We start from the raw sequence: 14,048 nt of genomic DNA, 5'->3' as shown, positions 1-14,048 counted from the left end.
AATAAACTAAAATAAAAATATAAAACCAAAATAAACTAAAATAAAAAATATAAAACAAAATAAAATAAAACAGAAATATAATAAAATAAAAATGTAAAAAGTGCAATTTTAAAAATTAACTATGATTAAATTTAAAATTAAAAAATATAATTATTTTTAAAAAAAAGACAAAGTAAAAATTATAAAATAAAAAGTTAAAATCGGAAAATAATAAATAAAATAAATTAAAATAAACCCCAGTTCTTTGTGTCACTCCTTTAAGGTAAAACATCCCACACTCCAAAAACCCCCCAAAACTGGATAAAAGAGATCAAGGAAGCTACAACCAACTGTGAAAAGGCATCAGGGAAGTGTCAGGAAAAGCTCTACAAGACATTTCTGGAATTGCAGATACAGAGATTTCAGTTTTATTCATATTTTATTATTTACACAAACGCCCCCCAGTCCTTGCAAGGACTGAGCTCGACCCTCCCGGGTTTAAATCAGGTTTAAGAGCCCCAGGCCCGGGGTTAATACTGTTAGTGGGGGCCTGGGAGGGCCCTGGGAAACAGGGATTCTCCTTTGGAAAAGTGGTGTAGTGCTTGGCACTGCCAGCTGGAGCGGCTGGATCTGCACAGAACCAGCCTGGAATTCCAGCACAGAGGTTGGATCCATAGAAATCCACTCTGGGAATGGAGCACAGACCATGGATCTGCACAGAATCAGCCTGGAATGGAGCAAGACCATGGATCTGCACAGAACCATCCTGGAATTCCAGCAGAGAGGTTGGATCCAAAGAAATCCACCCTGGAATGGAGCACAGACCATGGATCTGGTAGAGAACCAGCCTGGAATTCCAGCATAGACCATGGATCTGGCACAGAACCACCCTGGAATTCCAGTAGAGAGGTTGGATCCATAGAAATCCACTCTGGGAATGGAGCACAAACCATGGATCTGCACAGAACCACCCTGGAATTCCAGCAGAGAGGTTGGATCCAAAGAAATCCACCCTGGAATGGAGCACAGACAATGGATCTGCACAGAATCAGCCTGGAATTCCAGCACAGACCATGGATCTGGCACAGAACCATCCTGGAATTCCAGCAGAGAGGTTGGATCCATAGAAATCCACTCTGGGAATGGAGTACAGACCATGGGTCTGCACAGAACCACCCTGGAATTCCAGCAGAGAGGTTGGATCCAAAGAAATCCACCCTGGGAATGGAGCAAGACCATGGATCTGGTAGAGAACCAGCCTGGAATTCCAGCACAGAGGTTGGATCCATAGAAATCCACTCTGGGAATGGAGTACAGACCATGGATCTGCACAGAACCACCCTGGAATTCCAGCACAGACCATGGATCTGGCACAGAACCACCCTGGAATTCCAGCAGAGAAGTTGAATCCATAGAAATCCACTCTGGGAATGGAGCACAGACCATGGATCTGCACAGAACCATCCCGGAATTCCAGCACAGAGGTTGGATCCACACAAAACCACCCTGGGAATGGAGTACAGCCCATGGATCTGGCACAGAACCTCCCTGGAATTCCAGCACGCAGGTTGTCTCCACACAAAACCAACCTGGGAATGCCAGCACAGCCCACAAAATGCCCACAAGGTGCAGACAAGTAAAAAAAGAAAAAAAAAGGGGGGAAAAAAAGTCTTTTTTTTTCTCTATAAAAAGCAAATTAATCCATTTATTGCACAGAGAAAGGAAGGGTTGACCTAAAGCAGCGCTGCAGGCTCCAGATCCCTCCCCTTTTTCCAGGCTGACCCCCGGGCAGGGCAGCAGCTGGAATTTTGCTGCGTTTGAGCCAAGAAATTCCAGCAGCAAGGTGCAGCAGTTCCACATTCCCAGGCTTTCCTGGGAAAAGGGAGGCACTGCAGGACCAGCAGCCCCAGGGAGAAGTTGCCAACTCGCTCTTTGCTCCTGTAGTAACCGAGGTGCATCCTCTGCTCCAGCTCCCACTCTGCCCCAGAAACACCCAAGGATAGGGTTTTTTTTTGGGAGCAGCCTCTTGGGAAAGGCAAAGAGCCCCCCATCCCTCAGTTTTTTTAGTCTTCCCAGCCAAACTGGAGCCCCAGAGGGAAAGCCCAGCTCCTGGAGAAGGAAGGATGTGTTTGGGTTTTGTTTTTTGGGTTTTTTTCTCCAACCACACCCAGGGTTTAAAAAAAAAAAAAGCTGAAGAAACCCCAGTTTTTAAAAAGGTGCCTGGCAGAGTTGGCACAGTTTAAAACTGTCATTACTTTTACTGCTAATTAAACCTCCCCCCCCCCTAAGTTTTTAATTAAAATGACTTGGCACTTTCCCCATGGGCATGGAATGACTTTGGTGCAGCACTACCAGGTGGAACCTCTGAGCAGTCTCAACATTTTACCACAAGACTGGGAAGGAAAGGGCAGGTTCCTTCAGGCATTCAAAGAACTATTAGGAAGCAAAATGACCAGAAAAAAAAAGAGCTTTTTTTTTGTTTGTTTGTTTGGTTTTTTGTCTTTTAACAGGAGTAAGAGGTGAAGGGCACATAAAGGATAAATAGCTTATAAGGTGTGTGGGGGAGGTTGCAAATCCCCCCCCAGTAAAACATGGAAGCTTTGCTCCTGTCAATGTAAACATCTCAAGTGTTGCAGAAACTCCTACAGATGCTTCTAAACACTTCTAGCCTAGAGTTTTTTTGTTTTGTTCTGTTTTTTTTGCTTTCTCCTTCCTCTCCAACCGCTCTGGAATTAGTGCCATCGATGAGAGACCGGGATGGATCCGTGTGGCCCCCGCAGTTCCTGGGAAGAGCTTTTCCTTCACTGAGTAAAGCCTGGCGTGGGCACACAGACAAAGACACACACACACAATGCTTTGCTTGGCTGGGTTGGTGGTGTGGGATTGGCAAAAAAGAAAAAAAAAAAAGGAAAAAAAAATAAATCCCTTTTAGTTCAAGGGCGTGGGTTTTTTTCTCTGCCTTGTTCGCACAATTCCACGGGAAAAGCTGCAGTGGGATAACTGGCACCGGTGGGGTGGGCTGGGATTGCTCTGGCTGCTCCTCAGCGTGGAACAGCCCCGAGGTCTCACCTCTCTGAGCAATCTCCTGGCTGCTGGTCCCTGTCCCAGCCAGGCTGGGCACGGAGCTCCACCCGGAGAAGCCTCCTGCAGAGTTTGGGGAGGGGGGAGTTCCCCCGCAATTCCAAAATCCTGCTGCGCCTCCTCCTCAAGTCGAGTCATCCAAGCCTTTATTTGGGTGCTCAGAGCTGGACTTGCAGAGCCTGTCCATGATCCCCTGCAGCATCGGCTGGACAATCCCCAGGAGAGGGCGCTGGGAGGAGTCCCCATCCCAGCAGGCTTCCATCAGCTGCCAGCATTCCTCATCGAACACCGGGAGACGCTCCGGGCGCACTCCTGGAAAACACGGAGGAGGAGGAAAAGGTCACACCGAGACATCAATGAGGCTTCTCAGATCGTGGACACGTCCAGAGGATGGGCAGCACAGGGAAGCATGGAATCACAGCCTGGTTTGGGTTGGAAGGGACCTTAAAGACCCTTCGGGATTTAATAAAGGGTTTCAACACACAACAGTGGAGTTTCCAAGGATGGAGATCACTGGGGAATCATGGAATCCCAGAATGGTTTGGGTGGGAAGGGACCTTAAAGATCATCCCATTCCACCTCCTGCCACAGGCAGGGACACCTTCCACTAGCCCAGGTTGCTCCAACCTGGCCTTGGACACTTCCAGGGATGGGGAAGCCACAGCTTCTCTGGGCAACCTGTGCCAGGGCCTCCCCACCCTCCCAGGGAGGAATTTCTCCCCAAAATCCCACCTAAACCTGCCCTCTGGCAGTTTAAAACCATCACCCCTTGTCTTGTCACTCTCTGCCCACACAAAAAGTCCCTCTCCCTCCCTTTTTAAGCTTTAAGGTCTCCCTGGAGCCTTCTCTCCTGCAGGCTGAGCCCCCCCAGCTCTCCCAGCACATTTATTTTCACTGGAGCCTCCTCTCTGCAACTCTTTGGGAGCAAAATGAATTCTAAGGAAACAGGTGCCCCCCACCCACCTGCACATTCCAGTGCCTTTGGGAGCCAGTTCAACGTGGGAACGAGCAGCAAGTGCAGCCTCCTGGCCCAGTGTGAGACTCACTCATCTGAGTTAATCTTTTTCACATGAGAAGGGGAGAGTTTACATGGACAGGAACTAAGGGACGAAGGATAAAACATCCTGATCCCAGGACACAGCACAAAGGATTGAGCTGCCAACAAAACCCAGCACTCACTGAACCCACCCAGGCACAGGAGTGAGTTTATATTTTGGGGAACACCTGTCCCAGTGTTTCTCTCCACACCCAGCTCCCTCAGCAATGCTGCACATGGAGTGTTTGGATGTACAGAAACCTCCAGGAACTGCAAGGGATTAAACATTCCTCAGGGGATCAGGCCTGGCTGGCTCTGGGGGCTGGGTTACATCACAAGGCTTGTGCTGCTCCGTGGTTTCAGAGTGTGCAGGCACAGCTCCTGTGGTGCTGGAGAAGAGCTGCTCAGCCAAAAGTCCCTTTTTATCCTGCTCATTTTAGTTCAACTTTCAGTAGAACTTGTCTAAGGTGAACCAGTAAATGTTACTCTTTAGAGTGTCCCAAAGCAATGGAAAAACATCCTGGCCTGGATCAGGAAGAGTGTCCAGCAGGAGCAGGGCAGGGATTGTCCCCCTGTGCTGGCACTGCTGGAACCTCAAATCCTGTGTCCAGTGCTGGTCACTCAGTTCAGGAGGGACATTGAGGGGCTGGAGCGAGTCCAGGGAAGGGAACAGAGCTGGGAAGGGGCTGGAGCAGCAGGAGCAGCTGAGGGAGCTGGGGGGGCTCAGCCTGGAGAAAAGGAGGCTCAGGGGGGACCTTCTGGCTCTGCAACCCCGACAGGAGGGGGGAGCCAGGGGGGGTCGGGCTCTGCTCCCAGGGAACAAGGGACAGGAGGAGAGGGAACGGCCTCCAGCTGTGCCAGGGGAGGGGCAGGTTGGACACAGGAGGAATTTCTCCATGGAAAAGGTGCTCAGGCATTGGAAGGGGCTGCCCAGGGAGGTTTGGAGTCCCCACCCCTGGAGGTGTCCAAGGCAGGCCTGCCTGTGGCACTCAGTGCCCAGGGCTGGGGGACAAGGTGGGGATGGGGCACAGGGTGGACTCAGTCCTGGAGGAATCTTTTCCAACCTCAGTGACTCTGTGAACTTGTACTTCTACCTTCGAGTTATGAGAAAATAAAAATGCCCCCTCATCCCCCCAAATTTTATTCCAGTGAAGCACCCGAGTCCAACCAAGCCTCTGTTACCTCTCCTAACGTTGTTCCACAGGTGATCTTTGCTTGCACATCTCTCAAAAGCCTCTGGTAACTTCACGTGGCCTGAGCAGATGTACCAGAAGAGAATTCCAAAGGCATAAACATCCACGGAGTTATCATATTTCCCTGGGACAAAAGCACATCTGGTCAGCAGGACAAGCATCACCCTCACCACTGGACACCGAGCAGGCTGAGAGCTCAGTTAGTGTTCAACTCCTTCAAATTCAAACCACAGATTCATGGTCAGAAGGTGAGACTTGTGTGAAGGAACACATCGGGTAAAGGATAAAAGTTAAGATTTTCCAGTTGTCAGGTTTTTACACTTAACCTGTACCTGCAGTTCCCAAACTGAGGGTCGTGGACCAGTGCAGGTGCTCAGATGGATTTCAGAGTTAAACACCAACATCAGACTCAGCTCTGCCTGGCCCAGGATGTCAGAGCCAAACATCAGCCTCTCAGCCCAGGAATTGGGCAATTAATCACTCACAGGAGGTTCACTCTCTAAATTGGCCAAGACTGAGCACCCCAGGTGCCCCAGGGCTAAGCCAGTGCTCAGGTCTAAGCTCAAGGTCCAGCCTGTGGCCAGGAGAATTTCCCTGTTAATAAGAATAACATCCTCCAAATTAAACACAAAGAGGGTTGACTCAATTTGATTTCAATCTTATCCAAGCAGGGGCAGCTCTGACAGACCACAGGGATTCTGGTGAGTGAGATATGAACCTCTAAGTGCTACTGGAAGACTCAGGAAAACCCTCAGAGTGAATTCAAACACTCCACAGGACAGAACAGCTTGGGAATTCCTTACAGGAGATCCTTCCTGAAGGATCTGCCTATGAAAGCCAAGTACTTCCAGCTTCCTAATAACTAATAATTTAACTTTCCAACAGCAGAAGTATCAACCACTTCAGCAAAGCTTATCAGCCCCACAGTTCTCTTTCAAGACTGACCCTTAAAAAATACACTGGAAGCAGGTCATCTGGGGTTTGTCTTTTTATTACTTTCCCCTCATCATGGCCTTCAAAATTCCAGGCAAGGGCAGGCCAGCAGCGGGCTCAGGGGAGGAACATACCTGTGAAGAGCTCAGGAGCCATGTGGATGGGTGTGCCCACAATGCTGCCAGACATCATGGCCTCTGGTTTGCAGAACCCCAGGTCAGTGATTTTGGCTCGATTCTTCTTGTCAAGCTGCAGAAGAATCCCCACAGAGGCAGCTGATAACCACCCTGCTCAGTCCCAGGGCTGCCTTGTAGTGCCAGGGCTCTGAACTGTTTACACTGGGAGGGTTGGGCACTTGTTCCTGCTCTGATTACCTGGCTGCTCCTGGACACTCACCTTGCTGAGCTCAGTACCAGGACATGCCTCCACCTGTCTCCTACACCAAGGGTGTGGCTGGCATTTAAGAGGACCAGGAACTGGAAATCCCACTTGGAGCTCAAGCTGCCTACACTCCAGAGAAGCCATTCCACTGCTCCCTTTGCCCCAGGCCTCAGGCCAGAAGAGGAGTGAGGGAAACCTCCACTGCCAGGCCAGTTGTGGCTGACACCACCACAGCTTAGGGAGGATCTATTCCTTCACTTCAGCTTCTCCCTCCCACTACAAAGGTATTGGGAGACTCCAGATGCCAGAGTGCTCCTTACCAAGACATTTTTGAGTTTGATGTCCCTGTGCACCAGCCCCTGGCTGTGCAGGTACCGGATCCCTTCCACCACATCCAGGGCAATCTGCAGCCGTGTCTCCAACTCCAGCCCAGCCTGAGGAACAAACACACACACAATTTCCCTCCTGCTGCAAGTGCAAGTTACTTTTCCTTACTCTTATTTATCACCAAAACTAAGCAATTCCAGCTTTGTCTTACAGATCAGTATATATATATATATATTTAGATGTGGATTTTTTTTTAAATTAGACAATCCCAGAATGGTTTGGGTGGAAAAGGAACTTAAAGCTCATCCAGTTCCACCCCCATGGGGCAGGGACACCTTCCACAAGCCCAGGTTGCTCCAAGCCCCATCCAACCTGGCCTTGGACACTCCCAGGGATGGGACATGGATGTATAAAATCTGTTTAACACACAGACACAGGTTGTTGGTACCTTTAGCCCCGTGTAGAGGTCCCTGTGCAGCCTCTCCATGATCAGCAGCACAGCAATGCTGGAGCCTCCTCCATAGCCATAATCTATCACAGATCCATGGAGGTGCACGAGCCTCTCATGTGTCTGCAGGGACCTGGAGAAGGTTCAGCACAGAAAACTGGTCATTTTTTATCCCCTCCAGCCCAGGTCAAGCCTCTCCTCCTAAAGGGAACACGCACAGCAACAAGGTCCTGTGCAGGAAAAATTCACAGTTCAGAGCAGCACAAGAATACCCAGCTGCCTGAGCCAATTAAACTCAAAAAAGCCCTATTAAAGGTTATAGTTCCAAACAAAATCCTGTATTATTTCAGCTGTCTGTGCTGAAGCACCTGCCTGCAGCTGTTTACTGAAAACAAGCTGCTTTCTGCACTGCAGAGCCATCATTTCCCTTTGTGGATTCAGACAGGTTGGGAAAGGGGGGATGATTCAACACCAAAAATCAGGGGAGAAGAACTGTTTGCTGTAATGGTCTATTAATTCTAATTTACTCCTGCAAAACAGCAGGAATTTGAAGAGCACAGACACCAGGGAATCAGCTGGAGGCAGGGAGGAGGATGTTTGCCCACCACTCTGTGCCTGTTCCACTTGGCAGTGACACTGGCAAGGTGCCCTGGCGAGGTCAGGAATGGCAACTTGGGGTCAAGTCACTGATTCCAGAATAAAACTAGAGGAAATCAGGCCCTGCCTATGCCATTCAAATGCCTGCAGCAGAGCTGGATGTGGCACTCAGGGTCTGGGTGACAAGGTGGGGATCGGGCACAGGCCGGGCTCGACCTCGGAGGCCTTTTCCAACCCAAACAACTGTGAAATTAAGGAGAACGGGAAAAGCCCTCAGGATACACACCTCATATAGTGAAACTCAAGTGCAAGGTCATTCCAGTGCTTCTCATCTGGAGGAACGACGGATTTGAGGGCGCAGGGGAAGTGCCCCCCCCAGCTGTCACACAGATACACCACTCCGTACTGCCCCCGGCCCAGCTCCCGGCCCAGCTTGGGTTTGCCTGCAAGGCACAACAACAGCCAGGCACACTCAGCCACTACAACACACAGGGTCACACATTAAACCACAGTACCCCTGGACTCAGCACTGGTGAGGCCACCCCTGGAGTGCTGTGTCCAGTTCTGGGCCCTCAGCTCAGGAAGGACATTGAGGGGCTGGAGCAGGTCCAGAGGAGAGCAACGAGGCTGGAGAAGGGACTGGAGCACAAGTCCTATGAGGAGAGGCTGAGGGAGCTGGGGCTGTTCAGCCTGGAGAAGAGGAGGCTCAGGGGAGACCTCCTCACTCTCTGCAGCTCCCTGACAGGAGGGGGGAGCCAGCTGGGGGTTGGTCTCTTTTCCCAGGCAACTCTCAGCAAGACAAGAGGGCTCAGTCTAAAGCTGTGCCAGGGGAGGTTTAGGTTGGAGATTAGAAAGAATTTCTTTCCAGAGAGGGTGCTCAGCCATTGGAATGGGCTGCCCAGGGAGCGGGTGGATTCTCCATCCCTGGAGGTTTTTAGGATAGGACTGGATGTGGCATCAGTGCCATGGGCTGGGAACCACAGCGGGGTTGGACCAAGGGTTGGACTTGATGATCTCGGAGGTCCCTTCCAACCCAGCTGATTCTAAAGGTCCCTTCCAACCCAGTTGATTCTATGATTTTATAATTCTATGATTTCTCCTGCACATTCCCAGCCTGGCAGCCCAGAGCCCTTCCCGGGATGGCAGCAGCATCCAAGGAACTGGGGCTGTGTCAGCAGGAGGTTCACGGAGTGAAGAGCAAAAACAGCCCTCCCACTCCTTCCCAGTGCCTCAGGAGGAAGGGGAGGGTGGGAACACAGGGAACAGCAGGCAGGGTGCTCACCGTGCAGCAGCACATCCTGCAGGGATCTGCTCTCCAGGGAGAGCCGGGCGAGCCGGGGAGCGTGATCCTTCCGTACCTTCAGCCACAGGTCCTCTGTCCTCTCCAGCCTGCCAGAGTGGCCATCCTCCAACTGCAAGAGAGACACCACCCACACCCTGTCACCCTGCTTCTCTGGAGCCAGAGTGCAACAAGGTGGAGAGGCCCTGAATGTCTAGTTTAAAAATAAAACCTTGTAACAGAGCCCTCGCCCCGGCTCTGCCACGGAGCGGCTGCATTAACTGCACCAGCTGCTCTTGCAGCTATTCCTGCAATCCAAATTCCTTTCCCTCAATGGCACAGGCCCGAAACAAACCCTCCTGAACAGCTGCCCACGCTCACCTGCCGCAGGGAAGCTGCAAAAGCCTCGTGGGAGCTGTTGAGCCTGGTCCTGAACTGGCTGCAGATGCTCTTGGCCAGCTTGGAAGCGCTGAGGCTCTCGATGGCATCCTGGGCCACCTTCCTCTTCCAGTCACTGGTGATGGCAGGGGGGCTGACCCATGTGATCCGCTGGATTATCTGGGAAAACGGGATACAACACTCAGGCACTGGCACAGGAGCAGTGCAGGGTCAGTGGATTTGCTCAGACACCTTGGAATGACGTGGTCACCTGCACACAGAGCTGGGCTAAACAATCACCTCGGAGTAACTGCTCATTATTGACTCAGAGGGTGGGCAGGCCCTGGCACAGGGTGCCCAGAGAAGCTGTGGCTGCCCCTGGATCCCTTGAAGTGTCCAGGTTGGATAAACTTGGAGCAACCTGGGCTAGTGGAAGGTGTCCCTGCCCGTGGAAAGGGGTGGCACTGGGTGATCTTTAAGGTCCCTTCCAACCCGAACCATTCCAGGCTTCCATGATTCTAACCCAGAGGCATTGATCCCAATATTGTTGTATGTCACACTAAATAAGAGGTCTGATTTGCCTGAGCAGCTGCTCAGTTCATTCCTACAATCCAACCATCCCTTCCCATGTGACCAGGAACTGCTCCAACAGCCACCAGCTGGAAAAACCACACGGCTCTGGTGCAGCTTCTGGGCTGAGGGAACTGGCAGCATAAGCAGGAGCCCAGAAAATCAGGGAGAGAACGGCTCCCAAAGTGGCAAAATCTACAGTGAAGCTTCTTTTTGCCAGTATGGAAATCCCAGGGGCTGGAATGCACCACTTCCCATAATTCCTGGGTGATTCAACTGCCCTGCCCCACCCTTTATTAGAGGCCACAGAAATCCAGGGGCTGCACAGCCAGGCTGGATCCCTCTCTGCCAGGCTGAAGGAGGGACTGAAGGTTTGTGACAGTCTGCACTGCACCTCTTTGGGGCAGAGTGATGTTCCCCTCACCCAGCCAAGGAGTCTCGAGAGGGAGAAGGCAATAAAGGTCAGCAGCAGCTCAGAGCAGGGATTTCATCACCATCAGTGGTTTAACAGACAGAAATTTAACATAAAAACCAGAGCAAATCTGGTCTGCTCTGGGGGGAGAAGAGTGAATTGACCTAAATTAAGATACATTGCAAAACAAGCAAACAAAAACCCGCAAGAAACCCACAAACCCAAATAAAGAACATTACTCCAAACAGTCATGAGTTTCAAAGGGCCCTTCATTCCTTCGCTCAACAAAACACTCAGGAGGTCTCTGCTTGACATTAAATATTAAAATCATGGAATCTCAGAATGGTTTGGGTCAGAAGGGACCTTCAAGCCCATCTTGTACCACCCCCAGGGACACCTTCCACTAGCCCAGGTTGCTCCAAGCCCTCTCCAACCTGGCCTTGGACACTTCCAGGGATGGAAATCCTCAGGAATAACTGCTGAAGGTGCCCATACCTGTTTGATCTGTTCCCACAGCATCCTGGTCACTGTTGAGCCAGAGTGAAAAGTGACTTCGACGTGATAAGCTGCGTTTAGGATCTGGAAAGCAGGAAAAGATGTAAATCTGGGAAACTTTGCAAGCCATAAACTTTGCTGGACCCTCTGAAAATGGAAAAGAATGGTGCTCTGTGGTATAACCCACGCATCACTCGGTTAATTCATTTGTTGCCCTGAGCTCAGAGGTGTTTCTAGGCTGTAATCTCGTTATTATATACAGATTTAGGAAAATCAAGTGTTAGGCCCTCAAGTGACTGTTCCCCAGTTTTAGCACCTCCCTTAGCGACCCCAAACCCCACATATTCCAGAGCTCTGATTTCCCTGGGCATCTCCATCTCCCACCACCCTCCCTGGGTCAGGAGAAAGCCAATGAGCCACTCCAAAGAGCCACTGCAGCCCCTCGTACCTGTTTGAGATAATTGCTCGTGATGTGCACAGAACCATCCTTGGGCTTCTCCAAGCTCCTTGCAGGATGTACTGACACCTCCCAGGACTCCTCCAGGCTCTTGAGGCACCTCTCCAGAGTCCCCACGAAGCTCTCCCTCAGATAGTCCACTGAGCTGATTAACTTGTTGGCAACTGCTTGGTTTAACCGAGAAATAATCAGTTCCTGGATCTGTTTAATGCAACACTTGATGTCCTTGGAGCTGACGGGCTCCCCGTTCTCAGGAATGATGATATCTGCACAGAGGAAGAGCAAGAAACACCCTTGGGGTTCACCAGTGTGGCACCAACTACTCCTGAGAGCTGCTCTGAACACCCAGACCAGAAGCTTCTGCTCCAAAAGCCATTTGGCCTTTTTTTTTTTCCTCTCCCCCTTCAGAGGTTCCTTCCTTTAGACCCAGATGTTACAAATTAAAGCCAACAGGAAAAACTTTGTGAGCAACAGAATAACACATGTCCTGACTCCTGCAAAGGGGAACATCTTTGCATGTCCAGGTTTACACAAAGTCCTAAACCCAGCCCGACAGATCTTGAGTAATTTGGTTATTTTGGGACAGAAAGGACTAAAGAATTAGAGCAGCTGGTTTATTGCAGTTTCAGGGAAGCTAAAAATCCCATTTTCAAGGTGGAAAACATTATATTCTTTGCTTCCACTCACTGGAATTGGAATTCCCAGGACACTCAACCCTTGACACCTGATAGACTCTGCAAAGAGCTACTACAGGTTTCCAGTGGGTGTAGTGATGAGAAGTCACAACTACCACCCCAAAACTCAGAGAGCAGAAGCACAAAGCTGTGTTTCTGTCTAGTACAGACCAGGAAATTCTTCCAGGCACTGCTGGATGTTAAATCACATCCAGAGGGAAGTGATGGAACAGCCACAGCAGGTCCATGACGTTTTTTTCCTGGTGCCTTGCAAAGGTCCATCACCACTTGGTATTTTCAAGCCAGCACTGAGCAATCCCTGCTCTGTAACCACTCCAAACCAATATGTGGCTCCCAGGAGCTGCAAACCTTGTCCCTGGATTTTGGCCAACACCAGCCCAGCCTACTGAAAACAAACCCAGGGATCAGCAGATGGCATCAACTCCTCAAAATAACACCCCCCTTCCTTCAGGAGAGCACTCCAAGTGCTGGGAGCCAGCAAGACACTCCAAGTGATGTGTGTTGTGCAAATAAATGCACACAAGTATTTACTGCAGGTGTTTTATCTCGTGCTGCCCCTGAACACACCCCTGGCACAAGAATCCTGAGCTCGGGCACCGCAGGGCTCCAGAGCTGGGAAGGGTGGGACACATGGAATACAGGAATTATGACCTGTCCGTGTAATAATCCAGAATTTCCAACCCAAAAGCCCATTTCTGACCCAAAAGCCCATTTCTGACCCAAAAGCCCACTTCTGACCCCAAAAGCCCACTTCTGACCCCAAAAGCCCACTTCTGACCCCAAAAGCCCACTTCTGACCCCAAAAGCCCACTTCTGACCCAAAAGCCCATTTCTGACCCAAAAGCCCATTTCTGACCCAAAAGCCCATTTCTGACCCAAAAGCCCATTTCCAACCCCAAACCCCCATTTCTGACCCAAAAGCTCACTTCTTACCCAAAAGCCCATTTCTTACCCAAAAGCCCATTTCTTACCCAAAAGCCCATTTCTAAAACCCAAAAGCTCATTTCTAAAACCCAAAAGCTCATTTCCAACCCCAAAAGCCCATTTCTAACCCAAAATCCCCGAGTTGTCTCTAATTTTCCTTTCCCCACCATCCCAGTGAACTGCATTTCCTTGGAAGAGAAGGGATTGTTCCAGCAAACCTCTGGCAAGCAGAGAGAAGTGCTGTGGAGCACCAACCCACAAACTGTGCTGTTCCTGACACACCACACTCCCACACTCCAAAATTTGGGGGGCCTCTCACCCTTCACAGCTTCCAGCCTGGAGCTCCTGCAGTTCAGCTGGAAGAGGTGGTGAGAATTCTCACATTTCCCCCAAAACACACAGGGATGCCAAGCCTTGGGAGCACAATATGTTGTGTTGATTTTATTTTTTTTTTTTTTTAAGGAAAACTTTACCTACCCCCAGCAGGATTTAGTTTTGGAAGGTTCTAAACCCGAGTTGCAAAACTCTCTCAAAGAAACGGAGCAGAAAGCACAAATTGAACCTTCACTGAGGCAACGTGGAGAGAGTTTTGTTCTTCACAGAGCAGGGAATTAAAAGAAGTAAAATATCTTAAACTCAGAACAGTGCAGGAAGGTCTGGGGGGGAAAATCTGATTCAGAAGAAACTGGTTCAGGCCTCTCATTTAAGAGTGGTGCTTTTTGCCCAAGAGGTACAACAGAAAAATCAGATCTTTGTGTATTTTGGTATATTCTGAATATTCCGAATCTTTGTGCATTTTGTATATTCTGAACACCTGAACCTTGTGAATCTTTGTATATTTTGAATATTCTGAACACCTGAAC

General features: G+C 50.1%; 2 protein-coding genes across 5 annotated transcripts in view; both read right to left on the bottom strand.

The window, feature by feature from the left end:
* Nucleotides 1-384: 384 nt before the first annotated feature.
* Nucleotides 385-2,014, bottom strand: LOC113954911. Of its 4 annotated transcripts, XM_027659827.1 has the most exons (5): nt 1,239-2,014; nt 1,033-1,074; nt 828-992; nt 731-786; nt 385-691 (listed from the first exon to the last, which is right to left on the bottom strand). In XM_027659827.1, the coding sequence occupies exons 1-5, from the start codon at nt 1,837-1,839 to the stop codon at nt 422-424; spliced, it is 1,134 nt and encodes a 377-aa protein (XP_027515628.1). In that variant the 5' UTR covers nt 1,840-2,014; the 3' UTR covers nt 385-421. The 4 variants fall into 4 exon arrangements, with proteins under 4 accessions (XP_027515628.1, XP_027515629.1, XP_027515625.1 ...); XM_027659828.1 differs by having other exon boundaries at nt 1,033-2,014; XM_027659824.1 differs by having other exon boundaries at nt 828-2,014.
* A 414-nt stretch (nt 2,015-2,428) lies between these two features.
* DSTYK (dual serine/threonine and tyrosine protein kinase) overlaps nt 2,429-14,048 on the bottom strand; it is a 20,164-nt gene continuing 8,544 nt past the window's right edge. Inside the window, exons 5-14 of the mRNA XM_027659640.1 lie at nt 11,558-11,832; nt 11,110-11,193; nt 9,636-9,812; nt 9,258-9,387; nt 8,262-8,418; nt 7,379-7,511; nt 6,924-7,037; nt 6,357-6,471; nt 5,279-5,413; nt 2,429-3,372 (exon numbers count right to left, since the gene is read on the bottom strand). Coding sequence (XP_027515441.1) covers nt 3,185-3,372; nt 5,279-5,413; nt 6,357-6,471; nt 6,924-7,037; nt 7,379-7,511; nt 8,262-8,418; nt 9,258-9,387; nt 9,636-9,812; nt 11,110-11,193; nt 11,558-11,832 — 1,508 coding nt within the window. The 3' untranslated portion in view covers nt 2,429-3,184. The remainder of the gene's footprint in view (nt 3,373-5,278; nt 5,414-6,356; nt 6,472-6,923; nt 7,038-7,378; nt 7,512-8,261; nt 8,419-9,257; nt 9,388-9,635; nt 9,813-11,109; nt 11,194-11,557; nt 11,833-14,048) is intronic.

Source organism: Corapipo altera, unplaced genomic scaffold, assembly GCF_003945725.1.
Source record: "Corapipo altera isolate COAL_440 unplaced genomic scaffold, ASM394572v1 77b, whole genome shotgun sequence".
NCBI lineage: Eukaryota > Metazoa > Chordata > Aves > Passeriformes > Pipridae > Corapipo > Corapipo altera.
This window is presented reverse-complemented; position numbering and strand designations above follow the sequence as displayed.